The sequence below is a fragment of the Trachemys scripta genome, chromosome 10, assembly GCF_013100865.1.
Source record: "Trachemys scripta elegans isolate TJP31775 chromosome 10, CAS_Tse_1.0, whole genome shotgun sequence".
Taxonomy (NCBI): Eukaryota; Metazoa; Chordata; order Testudines; family Emydidae; genus Trachemys; species Trachemys scripta.
Genome location: NC_048307.1, coordinates 27,119,148 through 27,135,370, shown reverse-complemented (window position 1 = coordinate 27,135,370; position 16,223 = coordinate 27,119,148). Strand labels below are relative to the sequence as shown.

Genomic DNA, 16,223 nt, shown 5'->3' with positions numbered 1-16,223 from the left:
GGGCTATTATCAGCAGGAGAAAAAAAAAACTTTTGTAGTGATAATCAGGATGGCCCGTTTCAAACAGTTGACAAGAAGGTGTAAGTAACAGTAGGGAGGAAATTAGCATGGGGAAATAGTTTTTACTTTGTGTAATGACCCATTCACTCCCAGTCCTTATTCAAGCCTAATTTAATGGTGTCCAGTCTACAAATGAATTCCAGTTCTGCAGTTTCTCGTTGGAGTCTTTTTTTGTTGAAGAATTGCGACTTTTAGATCTGTAATTGAGTGACCAGGGAGGTTGAAGTGTGATTGGTACAGAGGCACCTTAGTTTTTTGTGAAGTTCAATGTAGACAATACATTGGAGGAAACTGTCGTATCAGATAATGAGGAAAATCCTTACTCAGGTGCAGAGCCTGAATGGCCAGAGCATGTACATAAATGTGAACAGGATTGGGCAGTTTGTCTCTTATAAATTTACAAAATGTTAAAGATCTTTGTGTCCCTTGCATTTTCTGCATGCCAGCTAATTTAAGCAGTGCTTGAAGTTAAAGGAAACCCTTTTCTGTAGACGAGCTGCCAGATTCACCCATGACACCATCCCACACTAATCCTAATAAAACCTATGTTAAAAAACAAAAACAACCCCCCAAAATACACCCTCTCTCTCACACAGATATAATATGCATGTATACTATATATTCTAATCTTTCATCCCAACTGAGTGACAATGAAGCCTTTATGCTATATCTTTGTGTATTCTGTATGTGATACATATTTTACAGAAAAAAATAGAAATATTTTAGAGAGTTTTAACTTTTTTATCATCTGTCTCTCTGTAAAGCCAGGTACCTTAGTTACTGTGAGTGAAATAATAAAAGCATTCGAACGAGAGAGAAACATAACTAATATTTTTTAGAAACATCTAAAAGATATCAACTAGATTTTCCATACCTAATCATCTCACACTTTTAAGGACCTCTATTATTATAATATAATTATATCATAATTATTATCAGAGCTATATTTTAAACATATTTTATCTCTTCCATTGGAAAGTTGAAAATTTCCTTTTCTAATGGAATAAACCTTCCAATGATTTACCAGATATCCTACCTTAAACTTGTGACTAGTACAGGGATGAATATTGCCCATCCTAAGATTTGGATCTTGGGGCTAAGCAAATTTTTGGGGAAATTTCACATTTGGGAACATTTATCTGGCAGGTTAATTGTTTTTAAAACTGTTGGCCTTTGACACTCTGTTGAAGTATAGAATGGTAGAGGTGCTCCCAGAGAAGATAGATTAGTGAATGGAGTGCATGAGTCAGTTAAAGGAGCATGAATCACTACAGAGAAGCCATTGTACATTGTGGAGCACTGATGTGATATGGTTTCTTTGGTGAATTCCACTTGGGAGAAAGTTGATGGATTGTAAACTAGCTGTAGTTTCTTCTTTAATTTCTTATGTGGACCAAGGCAGATAGGGTTTTAATATTCCAGCTTGGATAAGTTGCTTTACTACTATGGCCTAGTGTTTATCGAAGAGAATGGAGCCTTCTTACTAGCTGCAGGAGGAAGAAGGTGCTTTTAAAGACTTAACTGATGCATCGAGCGTGACCTTGAATCTTAGTGGCCAGACTGAAGTAGATGGGGGTTCTACAGTTGTACCAGTTCTACAGAACCAATCAGCTCTTTTGATAAGCAATGCTTTAGTCATTCCTGTATTTAATTTAAGACACTCTAGTCTTTATCTGTACTCCAGTATTTCCCAATCATTGTGCTGTGTGTAAAATAGGGGTTTCTTCCTGGATGAAAAAGTTACATACTGCTGTATGTTATCAGCATATTGTTTGGATTACAGCCCATATTGTCTTTCTTTGTTTGCTCTTTTAATGGCAGTAAGTGGATGGTGACTAGGAATGATGTAGGATTGAGAACTGTGTGACACACATGGTAGAGGAGTTCTTAGAGAGGAGAAGCAACTCTCCATTTTTGAGAGAAATTGGAAAGGAATGAATGTAGCCAACATAGCATTTTCTATTGAATCCTTCCAGTGGGTCCATAGTATCTCATGATCAACAGTGTCAAAGGTGATTGATAAGTTGAGACGAATCAGCATGATAGGCAAGGGACGGGGGGGGTGACAATCAGTGCTGGATTAGTTCTGAATCTATGTCTGAAGCCAGATTGGGAGGGTCCAAGATATCTGTAGAGTTTTAAGAGTTGTGACACTGGAAGTTGGTGGGGCCTTTTGCTCCATGTGCTGGTTCCTTGAGGACTGGGGAGACCATTCTGTTTTTGACGATGTATGGCAGGGAGCCATCTCTGAGGAAGGCATTAAGTATTTGTCAGAAGAGGATGCAGGTATTGTCTGCTTGCCTTGGCCTGCCAGGAGGGATATGACTGCAAATCTTAGGTGGTGACACGTTTTTCTGTGCATCTATAACCAGCATCTGTTGGAATCTGCTCAGGCTAGCAAAGCTCTTCCTGTACAGGTATATTTATTATCCGATCTGGCAGCTGTTTCAGCTTCATTCATAGTAAAATGTAAGTGCAGCCTTGAGGTATTTACAATAGGATAAGAATTAACAGATGTAAGGGTTGTGTCAAAGAATGGGTTTCAATGACCACATTGACATAAGTTAGTGCTTCTCATCTGAGCCTGTCAAATTTGGTTTCAGAAATAGGTAGAACTTGAGTTGTATTTTTCAGACTCCTCCTTTTGTATCATCTTACTTTCATTATTTATACTTGTCCTTAAAAGCATGTTCTCTGTATGAAACTCCTTACAGGATTTGTATTTTCACTTTAATGAGTACCTTTGCAATTTCATGATCCCTTTTTTGAAGTCTGCATAGTTATTTGCATGATAAGTCTCTATAACGTGGTTTCCAACTGTTTATGGTCTGTTTCTACGTTGCCTGGTGTCTGCCCAAAAACGTATCCATGAAATTGCTCACTGTACACATCTACCCCAATATAACACGGTCCTCGGGAGCCAAAAAATCTTACCGCGTTATAGGTGAAACCGCGTTATATCGAACTTGCTTTGGCCTCGAGCATCTCCGTTAATAGTCAGCAAATAGCCCCGCCCCCTATCCGACCCTCACCTACTTCCTGCCCCCGACTGACCCCTCAGAACCTCTGACCCATCCAACCCCCCCACCCCCCGAATAACCCCCAGGACTCCCACTCTGAGCCACGCATCGTACCAGGACAGGCGCTAGAACCTGGGGAGCTAGCACACGGAAGCGCTCACACCTGCTTGACCACATCATCTGAGGCAAGCTTCGCGGGGGTGGGGCGGGGGGAACTGGCCAGGTGGCTGCTGCCCTGTCCGCGGAGCACGCCCAGTCCAGTGCAGCGGCTGAGCCCGCGAGGTGGAGCAGGGCGGGCAGCCTCGCCCTAGGTGCCCATGTGTGCCTGGTCCCCGCTCTGTGCCCACGCGGTGCCAGGGGAGGGTGATCCATCGGCCCACGCTCAGCCCATCTCTCCTCCTCTGCAGAGCCCCGCACAGCCCATCTCCAGTGAGGACGTTGCGGCCAGCTGCCCCCCACGGCGCACAGAGCCCCTGACTGTGGGCAGGCAGTGCGGCGCTATGGACCCAGAGAGCCCGTCCGCTGCTGCTGCGAGCAGGGCGCAGCCTGCCAGCTGGGCCTGCTGTGTGCCGAGCCCTCCAGCACTGGGACGGGGCACCTGCACGGCGCCGTCTAGAACGGGCACCTCTCCCTGTCCTGGATCCGCAACTTCCCCCATGTGGACCAGTCTTCCCCAACTTCTCAGTGCCGGCTGGTGCCCGTGTGACATTCCCCTGCCCTGCAGCTCCTCTTCTCAGGCTGTGGCTTCCCCCTGCTCCCTGTCCCCTGACCGCCCCCCCGAGACCCTCTGCCCCCTATCCAACCCCTTGGCCCTGCCCCGGCACCCTTAACATGCCACTCAGAGCAGCGTGTCCCGCCGGAGTGCGCAGCCCTGCCCCCCAGAGTGCTGCTTTACTGCGTTAGATCCGAATTCGTGTTATATCGGGGTAGAGGTGTAGTAATAAAACTGACAGAATTCCTTTTTTTCAGTCTGGTAGTTCTGTTGCAGTGGTTCTCAAACTATTGTACTGGTGACCCCTTTCACATAGCAAGCCTCTGAGTGTGACCCCCCCCTTATAAATTAAAAACACTTGTTTAAATATTTAACACCATTATAAATGCTGGAGGCAAAGCGGGGTTTGTGGTGGAGGCTGACAGCTTGCAACCCCCCCATGTAATAACCTCATGACCCACTGAGGGGTCCTGACCCCCAGTTTGAGAATTCCTGTTCTGTTGTGTTTTAGTCTTTCCTTTGGCAGCATAAGCCGCTGGGCAATCATTTTGCAAGACAGTCCAACCTATGTGAATTTTTCATCAGTTGAGATCTTGAATTCTCATCTCAACATATTTCAGTACCAGTGGTTCTATGCTGAAGTTTTGTATTTTTTTTTTCTTTTTTCAATTGCCAAAAGATTTTTCTCTTGCCATTCACTGCAGTTCCATTGGCGCTGGAGTGTTACGTAATCACAGCAAGTGACTACAAAATTATTAATGACTGCTCAATGTTAAAGTAAACTAACGTAAATCACGAGGCAAACCTACATTGTGTAAAGACAGATACCACTCACTGGAGTTTGAAATAGAGAAACTTGAAGCTTTATGTGTTCTTGAGTTAAATCTCAGTCTTCAAATACAGATGGATATATAACTTGCCTATTGACCTGAATGTAAAAACAATTGTAAAAGATTTGGATGATATGTTTAACAGACTGTGATGCAATAATGATATTATACATCACATTGATATAGATCCCAGATGCTGCAAAAAATGTGTACCATGTAAAATCTCATTAACACTGAAAATTAAAATAAAAATTGAATGTAACCATATAGTAAAATTACATATTACTGAGAAAATACAAGCACCAAGTGACTTGATTAACAGTATGGCCACTTACTAAAACCAAGCAAGTTAAGGATTTATACAGATCCAGAAGATTTGAATAAGACCATCAAGCATGAGTGCTACTCCAAGAGAACGGTTGATGAAATCATGTCTATATGTCAAAATGCAAAAAATATTTGCTAGTCTGGATGCAAGCCGAGTATTTTGGAGGGTCTGAGGTGATAAAGTTAGTGCAAAACTCTCCTTTTGGTAGATACATTGGATTTTCCTTCAGGATTGCATCAGCACCTAAGGTATAATATTGCTTCATGTTTGAGATCTCCGAGGATCTGGATTGGGTGGAAGTAAACTGGTGACGGTGTGCTGATTTGTGGCAAAAATTACAAACAACAAAATGAAGGACTGCATAATATTCTGCAGTGTGCCAAAGTAAAGAACTTTAAATTAAACAGAAACAAATGCCAGAAAAAGCTAAATGAGATTAGCTATGTAGGTAAGACATAATACATACATAGTAACAAAGGAGTTTTGGCTTGAGCAACAACAAACAAAAAGCGGCAATTGCACAAATGGAAGGAATTCAATACCTTACAGAGATTCATGGGCATGTAAACATATCTAAGAAAATTAGAGGGCAATACAGAATATCTATTTTGAAATTCAGTATTTATTTCCAGGATCTCAAACACATCCGTTTTAAAACCTTGTTTTGTATATTTGAGAATATTTGTATTTTTATATATTTGTATATCCAAGAAAAAACTGTTTCTGCATTATCATCTTCAGATCTTTGCCCTCCTAATGAATGCATTTTGCTTTTGTTTCTTGGCAATATGCACACACTTTAAAAATTGCATTTATTACATATATGACACTCCACCATGTATGCTGGACATTTTTGTGATATTTTGTGTTTCCACATTTATTGCAGAAAATCTAGTGTTTGATGTTTGTTTATCCTTTCATTATGGATTCCTTGGTACTCATTTTTTTATTAAATGCATCCCATTTCTTCACTTCAGTGTTTGTGAGCATTTTCTTTTGTGAAACACGAATATCCACAGTTCTTTGCAATGTCAAGTCCATTTCTTACAATAACCTTACTTTGCCTTTATCATCCACTACACCATAAATAGGCAGATCTCCAACTATGCCATTTGCTAACTGATACAAGTGACATACCTTTGTGTTGTTACAGAGGTCTGTGACATGCTCAATTTTCTCATCTGCCCCTTAGTATCTTGGTGTGTTCTTTTTTTTTTATTATTTAAATAAAAAGTGCATTTTCCCATTTGACTGAGGAATTCATGTGGCCACATTTTCTCCAAAGATTTCATTTACTTTAACACAGTGTAAAAGAGATATGACATATAGGAGTGCTAGTAGCATAGACTGATTTTTATTTTCTGGCCCTGGTTACTGGACGTGGCTCCATGGTTCAAAAGGTATTCCCAGGACATGATAGGGTCAGTATTCACTGACTCCTGTGGCTGTTATTTTTGGTGGGGACGGGAGGGGAGAGAGAGAGAGAAATTAATACTATATACATTTAGAACAAATATAAATAAATGTTTTTCTTTAATGGAGCTATTAAGCATGTGCAAGTCGTTGCTGGAGTAGTTAAGTAATTGGATTTTTAAAAGGAGTTGGATAATAATAAGATAAGGCTAATCAGCTATTAAGCTTCATGGCACCAGTTGTTTGTCCCAAGTGTCAGGAAGAAAACCCCTTCTTATGTACAACAGAAAGCTAGCTGTATTAAGGAGTAGGAGGTTGCCTTCTACTGAAAAGTCAACTATATATCTGCGGAGGGCATTGTATTGGATTGAAGAATCAATGGTGTGATCTAGTATGGAAATCATATCATATTTGTTGTGTGTGTGTGTGTGTAATGGAGCAACACTGTAGATTTCAGATGGTTCCTTCAATAGCTCTCACACCTGCTATTTTGAGAAATATGTACATAGTTGTCAGAAATATACCCGTAAAACTAAAACCTATGCAACATTTATGGTGAAGCTTTGGACTAATCTGGGTTTGCCTTGAAACTTTTATATAGTGATGTTGTGTAAAGGGATTCAATTACAGGCCACAATGTTTTGTAGCTATCTGTCTCACATAAAAAGTTAATTAATCAGGGCTGTGTCAGTTTTCTTGTGCCATGTCAATTTGCAGCAAGGTAATTAATCACTAATCACCCAGCATGCAGCAAGCTGAGGGACAATCCACGAGTCATTTATTGTCTTTTTTTTCAAAATAAATGGCACACAGAGCCATGAAGAAACACATCTTGCCTTTCATAGTATTTTTATCGACACTTTTGCATGTTGTAATAGACTGTAGCAACAAGCAGCTGTAGTTCAATGGAATATGAATATTAAAGAAACAAATGAGAGCAGATTTATAGGCCATTGCTTTTCTGTTATGTCAGTTTGGAGATTACACCAAGCAAATGAACAGTGAAAAATTACTCTTCCATGTGGAGAATGGTGATTAGACTTGTACATTAATTAGAGATTTTTGTTTTTCTTTTCAATGCATTTCAAATGAGAATGTCCTGTAAGAAACTGTTTGTCCAAAATGCAGATTTATTCATTCCTAAACAACAGTGTCTAATATTGACATGTATTTTGGCACAATGGTAAGAAAATGATTGTTTCAATAATCCCAAATAAGCATTTCAAGAATGAATGCACTATGAATGGAAGAAATAAGGGGCCCAATTCTGCATGCATTGACATCAATGGCAAAACGCAAATTGACATCAGTAGATTAAGGATTGGGTCCTTAGATAGACTTCCTAAGATTGAAAATAGCGGATGCAAAATAATTTTGTTATTTTTGTAAGCATCATGAATTTGCTAAATGTGCTGACTATAAAATTATCTAAAACAAATATATACTTAAAACCCATTTTATTTTAAAAAGGGTGCTTATGGAGCTTAAATTTGAACTGGAACACTCTTTGGATTTAGATTTAAATGCAAAGACCTAGGGGCATGATTCTAAATACTCTGTTTATAATTCTGTGATTTGTATAAAAGCAAGTTGTATTGGAAAATATATTTGAGATCTTTTGCAATTTAGAAAAATATTAGGTCAACTGAATATTCACAGCAGTGTACATCAGCATAATGTCCTTATTCTGTTGCTGAAAATTTCATTCACTATTATACTTATTATTCTATCTATCCCTCCTCAGCATGTTACTACTTATACTTCTTTGTTTGTAATTTATTGACCAGCATTTGTGATGGATTTCCTCAACAGGGATCTTTCTAAACCATGGGACTTATGTAAATGTGGTTCCTGCCTTTTTAACAATTAAAATATCTTACAGTAAATTAGCCACAGACTGATTCAACCAAGCCGTAGCCTTAAAACCCTTTAGCATAAAATATTTGAAGGCTCTTGATAGGAGATGACCTAGTAGTTGGTAAGAGTGAGGGATGAGGAGTGGTAGATTCTCTCATCCATTTTGATGGCACACCTTTATTTACACATATGGCATTCTCATGCAAATTCAAACTGGAGCACAAATCCAAAGAATAATTGCCCATTAAAGCTGTTGTATATTTTTATGGCTTTGATACATAATCTGCTCCCCTGTTGATTTTTGCATCTGCTACTCTTCCATCTAACCCAAAGCTCTAAAACTTTAATACACAGTTTATAACCCTCAAGTATTTTATACTGGTTTGTGTTCCTCCTCTTGGGACATCAAGGCTTGAGAGATTTGTGCATCTAGCTTTTATTTTCCAGTGCACATCTTGAGGTTTAGAGTCTGGATATCATATTAGACAACTGGAAAGTTCATTTAATAGAGAAATGCTTAAGAACAGTATGCATTATATCTTTTGGGAGAAATTCAGGTTTCATTAAATGTCAGCTGCAAACTCAATGGTTAAGTTCTTCTCTTTGTCCTCATGCCCATATTTGGTTTCTACGTATGATTGGTTCACTTAAGCTGTACACATACATCAGCATGAATCGCCTTAGGTCAATAGACACAATATGCAGTCTACTTCTTATGTAAGAGACCTGTGGTGAATTTTTGTAGCAGAACACATTTGAAGTGTTTTCTGAATATAAGAAACAACTTTGAATAGTTGTGATGGTTTGTTTCCTCACCCTCTTCTGTCTACAAGACACATTGTTGGTGTGTATTTTAAGGTTGCTTGTACCATGATCATCTGAAATGACATAATATAGCCCATTATAGTTTACGGGCTAAGTTCAATTTTCATTGCAATGATACCAGCTTTTTCACTTTGATCATGTTAAATATCTATGGCAATAAGCTGCAAAAGGGACTTTTCCCAATATGTTGTACCTATGATTTTTTTCTTTTTAAATTATGGCAGTAAATTATTTATATATTCTCTCTCTAAGCCAACATAAATATTTCCAGAGTTAGACCTTTCATTTCTTCTTTTTTAGGTGTTAGGAAGTATCAATTTAGCTGGTGAAGCTAAATTTCTGTGTAATGTGGAGATTTGGGAACTAACTTCTTTTAGAACGCATTCATATGTGACTATCAAAGTAGCAAGTTAGCTCTAAGTAGAGAATAATCAGTAACTATTAGATGAGCTAATGGAACCGTTTCTTTGACTTGATAGTTGTATTCAGATTTTAGAAACGGTCTGGTTTAAGTCATATCATCTTCTTTGCCATGGCTGTGGTGGAGGAAAGCTTCCTTTCCCCCATCACAGCATCAGAGAAATCTAGTCAACCAAAATATTCTGCTAAATATGAGCTGCCTCAGCTCAAAAGCAGATACAGATGTTTCTCGCTGTGAGATTCAGACACAACTGACCCTCTTCGTCATAGCACCTTCACTGGTTGAGTTTCAGCCAGGTTGGCATACTGAGGTGCTAAGGGAGCTTAGTTCTGCAAACTGCGAGTTAGATCTTTGCCCCTCATGATGTGTAAATTCTGGCTGGTTGGTACTGGGTTCATTGTTAGTTGAGATTACAGATAGAGGAGAGTGAATAATTGATTTTTCAGTTCTGTAGTCAAACTGAAAAATTCAAAAAACAAATTTGTTTTGTTGTGAACCAAAATTGATTTTTTTTTCACTGAAAAAAATTTGCCCAGCTCAAATTACTAATGCCCCTCTTTTGATACAAATGATTTTATTAGGCCCATGCTTAAGCTGTCTCCTAAAGCTGGGTGAGGATACTGAAAAGAAACTTTGTGTTGTCTGGCAACCACAGGTATCCCTGAACCCTTGCAATATGGTTTATGACCTGGGTTTGGCATGGAGACTGCACTAGTGTAATTTGTTGCAAGTCTTTAAGCAATGGTGAGATGACCTAAATGATTATTCTAACTCTGTCAGTAACCTAGAATACCATTGTCTACAAATCACAGTTCAGCTGCTCTGAAAATCAGAACATAGACGCAGGTTGTACACAAAAAGATCTCACAAAACTAAGTGATTGGGCAACAAAATGGCAAATGAAATTTAATGTGGATAAATGTAAAGTAATGCACACTGGAAAAAATAACCCCAACTATACATACAATACGATGGGGGCTAATTTAGCTACAACAAATCAGGAAAAAGGTCTGAGAGTCATCGTGGATAGTTCTCTGAAGATGTCCACGCAGTGTGCAGAGGCGGTCAAAAAAGCAAACAGGATGTTAGGAATTATTAAAAAGGGGATAGAGAATAAGACTGAGAATATATTATTGCCCTTATATAAATCTATGGTACGCCCATATCTTGAATACTGCGTACAGATGTGGTCTCCTCATCTCAAAAAAGATATACTGCCACTAGAAAAGGTTCAGAGAAGAGCAACTAAAATGATTCGGGGTTTGGAGAGGGTCCCATATGAGGAGAGATTAAAGAGGCTAGGACTTTTCAGCTTGGAAAGTAGGAGACTAGTGGGGGATATGATAGAGGTATATAAAATTATGAGTGATGTAGAGAAATTAGATAAGGAAAAGTTATTTACTTATTCCCATAATACAAGAACTAGGGGTCACCAAATGAAATTAATAAGCAGCAGGTTTAAAACAAATAAAAGGAAGTTCTTCTTCACACAGCGCACAGTCAACTTGTGGAACTCCTTACCTGAGGAGGTTGTGAAGGCTAGGACTATAACCCTGGGTTTAACTTGTGAGAGTCGTGATGTTAAAGCCAGTGATACGTTGGTGGAAAACATGACTGTGAATGTGTTTATATCCTGTCCACACTAGAATTTACAGCTGTTAATTAACACATTAGAACATGGTTTAAAATTCCACCGTATACAACTTCTAACTGAAAATAGTAGAGGTTCTCCAGAGTAAAAACTGAGAGGTGGGTGGGATGTGGACGCACAGTGGAGGCATGGAGGGCTTGAAACAATTCCTCATTGCATCTGTATGTCTTGGAGGCAGCCCCATAAGGCAATGCACTTCCTCTTACTATAGCATTGGTCTACAAGGGACAATTGAGCATTAGTTGACAAGCTCAGGATCTGGCCGTCTGTGATTTGCTATTTCATGTGTACCTACTGTAGTCAAGTCCTATATGCGGGACTTTAAAGGGATTATAAAAAAAATTGCTAGTTTAGAACAATGAAAGCATGACTCTAACTCACTGATGTATATACAAAAGTGCTTCTGATAATTAGTGGAATTCCAGGGGCATAAAATGTGTTTTCATTTGTTCCAGGGAAAAGATCCTTGCAACACATTCCAAGTCTTTTTATTTCCTTTTTTTAAAGGCTTCTTATATGCACTCTGTTGTAAAATGAACAGCAATATATTAAGACCTGTAAATACTTCCTGCTGATTTTGACAGATTTTTTTTATTATATCAGAAAGAAGTATAAAACTGAATTCCAAATTAGCATTTTTAAAAGAATGTTCTCCCTTCACTGTATTGCCATAGCACTGTTTCATGTTGTATCTCAACATCTAAATCCTAGCAGTATTACTGTAAAACCTCCTTGTCGCTGAGAGGGATCGTGTAAAGCTATAGCAAGGTGATAATGGATAGGTCACCACAATTACAGTATATTCCCTCATACAGGCAGCCAGTTGCTTTTGCACACCGTGAATTTTTCACTGTCTTTATTTCAAATTCAGTGTTTCTGTTAAAACTTAATAAAATTGATGAAAGACATATCTGGATTCAAACCCATTCATCTTTCAACTTTAAAATAGTAAGCATGTTATGTATCATTACCTCTATTCATTTGCTTTTATTAGGGTTTATTGGGTAATATTTGTTTTATTCTCTTTCCTTATTTACACACTGAGACAAATTCAGCCCTGGTGTAACACTGCTGAAGCAATTTGAGTTACACCAGACCTGAATTTTGTTCCTTATCTCTCATTGATGGATTTTCTGTTCAAAACATACCTGTTCTAACATTTGCCAACAATGCCTATCACAGGAGAAACGTAGGTAATGCAACACATGGGTCTACAAACTTGAAGAGAAAGTAAATCAGAAAGTGTCATACATTTTTTCATTTGTATTTTAAAAGTTTTAAACAGAGTAGAGTTATAGACTTTTTACATAATACTGTGTCCCCAAAACACTTATACTTTGGCTCGTCACCGTTTAATTCTGATGGAAATATTTAAAGTCTTACATGGAATTACAATTAATGTGGAAATTTAAACTGAACATAATTGATAGATTCTCTTGCTCCTGAACTATGTAGCTGAACATCACTGTTAGGGATGAGTGTTATATCAGCTCATTTAGGTCTTGTCTACACTTACCAGGGGATCGACGAGCGGCGATCGATGCATCAGCGGTCAATTTAGCGGGTCTAGTGAAGACCCGCTAAATCGACCGCCAATCGCTCTCCCATTGACTCCTGTACTCCACCGGATTGAGAAGAGTAGGGGGAGTTGATGGGAGAGCATCTCCCGTCAACAGCGCATAGTGTGGACCCTGCAGTAAGTTGATCTAAGCTACGTCGATTTGAGTTATGCTATTCACATAACTCAAATTGCATAGCTTAGATTGAATTTCCCCTGTAGTGTAGACAAAGCCTGAGATTCTTCTGAGTAATACAGCTTTGGCCTTTGAATGCATTAAATTGTAGAAAATGGCAGGTACCTGTATAATCAAACTATGTCCCCAGAAAAAGACACCTAAGATCTCCCTGAAAGGATGCTGTATCCTTCTGATCTCCCTCTTTCACCCAAGTTACTCAGTTAAGACACTGATAATGATTGAATTGTCCAGTAAAAGTCATGTGTAATCACAATAGTTTAACTATCATCTTTGTTACTAGAAGCTTTAGTTTAAGCAGGGTAGTTTTACTCCCTCTGGAAGTCTCCCCTCAAGGGATTAATTTCCTCTAATAGTGTGGGCTACCATAAATCAACTTCCTTCTTCTAAGTGAGGTTCCCCTAAGGGAGCTACAGCCAGCTCCAGTAATTTTTTTCCTAAACTAAATACCCAGTTGGCTGCCTCCTGTTTGCTTGAAAAGATTTTTCTGTAAGAAAATCTGGCCTTTTGTGAAAGAGTAACAATTTGCTTGGTTTGTCTCTCCCACCCTCCCAGTTACAGACAAGCTTGAATACACACAAACTGTGTGCTACGTTTTCACTATGTTATCTTGTTTTAAATTGGAACGATCAGCATGACTGGAGTTCTTTATGTTTCTTTTGTGTTTCCCATAGTGCCAGGCTTCCCTTACCCTGCTGCAACTGCAGCTGCTGCTTACAGAGGTGCACATCTAAGAGGTCGAGGTCGCACAGTGTACAACACGTTTCGTGCAGCAGCCCCCCCTCCTCCAATTCCAGCCTATGGCGGGTAAGTGGATCAGTCTCTTTTACCTGTTACAATACATCCCCAAAGGCTACGAACTGTTTGTGAGTGCAGTGCATGCTGGTCTTGTCTCACTACAGAAACCAACACAGCATGCAACCAATCCAACTGCCTGAAGTGGTGCACCTTGCACAGAGTATTGAAAAATGACTGTAATTTGTACTGTCATGGTTGGTGGCTTTAAGCATTTTATATGTCACATGTTGTTATGTAAATTCTCTTAGAGACTGAATACTGCAGAACAGAGAAATGTACAGCTAAAAGTGTATTTTTCGTGATCGCAAACATCTGGTTATTAAGGAGGTTGGATGAAGTAAACTTTTTCTTTTTTTTCAAATTCAGATTCTCCCACAGAAAGTTATCTCAGGATAGCTAGAGGGTGTGTGTGTTTATTTTGTTTGTTTGTTTATTTATTGCACATAAAAATTCAGTTTTGTTTCATATTTTCTTAGTGACATCTCTTCGCCTACATTTACTGAAAACCAAGATGCAAAATAAACAACACACTGAAATCCACATTAAATAATGACTTAATAAACTGCCCTCAGCTAATTAGGAAAACTAAACTTTTAAGAACTAAGATATAATTTTGGGGAGGATGGGGGAACTTCACAGCCCCTTTTAGCCCCTGCAAATGTTGAAATAGATGATTTGATTGTTGAACAAGATCATTAAAATACATCACTTACTTTAAGACTTGATTCTACCAGAGGAATCCTAGAATTTGTAGAATCTGGCAGTTGAAGCAGTGGTAAATTTGGTGGGTCCCAGCCTCCCAGACCAGAAGAGTATGGCATAAAAGAGGCCATAGTGGACATGCCTCATCTCTTGTAGAGTCCACACTAGCCACTGTTTCTGTCTGGTAAGTGGCTTGTATTTGTGACTGGTTGGACACAGTTCTCATTAAACATTGTGTCCTGTCAGGCAAAAATGCAGGCCATTTACTAGACAGGTTCCTAAGCACCTGAAGTCAGCCCCTGAACTGCAGGTTCTGGAGATGCCAGGGACTGGCTGCCTGATACTTCCTTTGCATCTGGCTGTGTCACCTACCAACAAAGAAATAGGGCAGTAAGAGTGAGTTTTGTCTTTTTTTTTTTTTTAAGTAATCTGCCACACAATGTGGTTATTTATAAAAATGCATTGATTAAATTGTTTCCTGGGGTGGTTTGTATAGTGCAGCAAAAAGAAATCACCATGCATCTAATGGAAAAAGTCTGAAGGATTTTTGCTAAGATTGGCTGCAACTATGTTTGTTGATACCAACCCAACAGCAAGCAGCTGAGTGAAGGGAGTCCTTGCAGGATAAATCACTGTTGAGATTGGAATGGATTTAGCCTCTCTTCCCCATGGTGACACATCTGGGCCATATTGGTCCCACCCAGGTACACAAGTCCATAATGGCTACCAGACCTAGCTGCTTCTGCATAATATGCCAAGAGTTCATGCGCCCTCCCCCCTCCATTAACCCCTAAAGACAGGCTGCTTCAGAATCTGTGCAATTTATTCCCTGATCCTTATGGGTATTCCTACATTGCAGCAGGGAGTGAGACTAGCTAGCTCAAGTTAGCATGGTAAAAATAACAATATAGATGTTGTGACTCCAGCAGAGGCTCAGACTAGCCAGCTGAGCTCAAACCCAGTTGACTTGAATGTCCAAGCTGCTTCCTGAACCACAATATCCACACTGCTATTTTTAGCATGCTAGCTTGAGCTGAGCCAGTGTGAGTCCGTTTACCTGGGCTCGGAGGCTCGTTTCTAGCTACAGGGTAGACATACCCTAAGTGGTTCCCTTGCAAAAACTAGCACATTGCACCCTGTAAACCTAAGAGTTACAACAACGCCATTACAGAAAGGAAAAGACCAAGAATGAGAAACTTATGGACAGAAAACACCAACATAAACATCCATTAGGAAACCCTTTAATGGGACCCAAAGCACCACACATCCCACATCACCGCCTCTGACAGCCAAGCATCTATCCTCCCCCGAAATGCTAATGTCAGTGAGAGTGTGGGTAAAATGTCACAGATGCAGATTTACTTCCCTGGGCCAACTGCTACTGCAAACTAGCCTGTCAATCATTTTGGTCTGCATACTGGTCTCTGTGGCCAGGGCCAACTGGGGCAGTGCTAACATTACAACTCCTCTCTCACCATCCTGAAGCATGTGGGGTGGGTGGGAAGAAGAGCAAGAAGTTCCTCTGTGTCCCTCCTTCTCCCTTCGACTAGACCAGGGGTCAACAACGTTTGGCACGCGGCTCGCCAGGGTAAGCACCCTGGCGAGCCGGGCCAGTTTATTTACCTGCTGACGCGGCAGGTTCAGCCAGTCGCGGCCCCCACTGGCCGCAGTTTGCCGTCCTGGGCCAATGGGGGCGGCGGGAAGCCGCGGCCAGCACATTGCTCGCCCACGCCGGTTCTTGCCGCCCCCATTGGCCCGGGACGGCGAACCGCAGCCAGTGGGGGCCACGATGGGCCGAACCTGCCGCGTCAGCGGGTAAATAAACTGGCCCGGCCCGCCAGGGTGCTTACCC

General features: G+C 40.1%; 1 protein-coding gene across 22 annotated transcripts in view; it reads left to right on the top strand.

Annotated features, from left to right (window-relative positions):
* The window catches only part of RBFOX1 (RNA binding fox-1 homolog 1), a 1,522,779-nt gene that overhangs the window by 1,435,779 nt on the left and 70,777 nt on the right, over positions 1-16,223 (top strand). For 21 of the 22 annotated variants that reach the window (XM_034784116.1, XM_034784117.1, XM_034784125.1 and 18 more), the window contains one exon: positions 13,546-13,678. In XM_034784116.1, the coding sequence (XP_034640007.1) occupies positions 13,546-13,678 (133 nt within the window). Of the gene's footprint in view, positions 1-13,545; positions 13,679-13,773; positions 14,027-16,223 lie in introns of those variants that run through there. The other variant, XM_034784136.1, reaches the window with a different exon arrangement.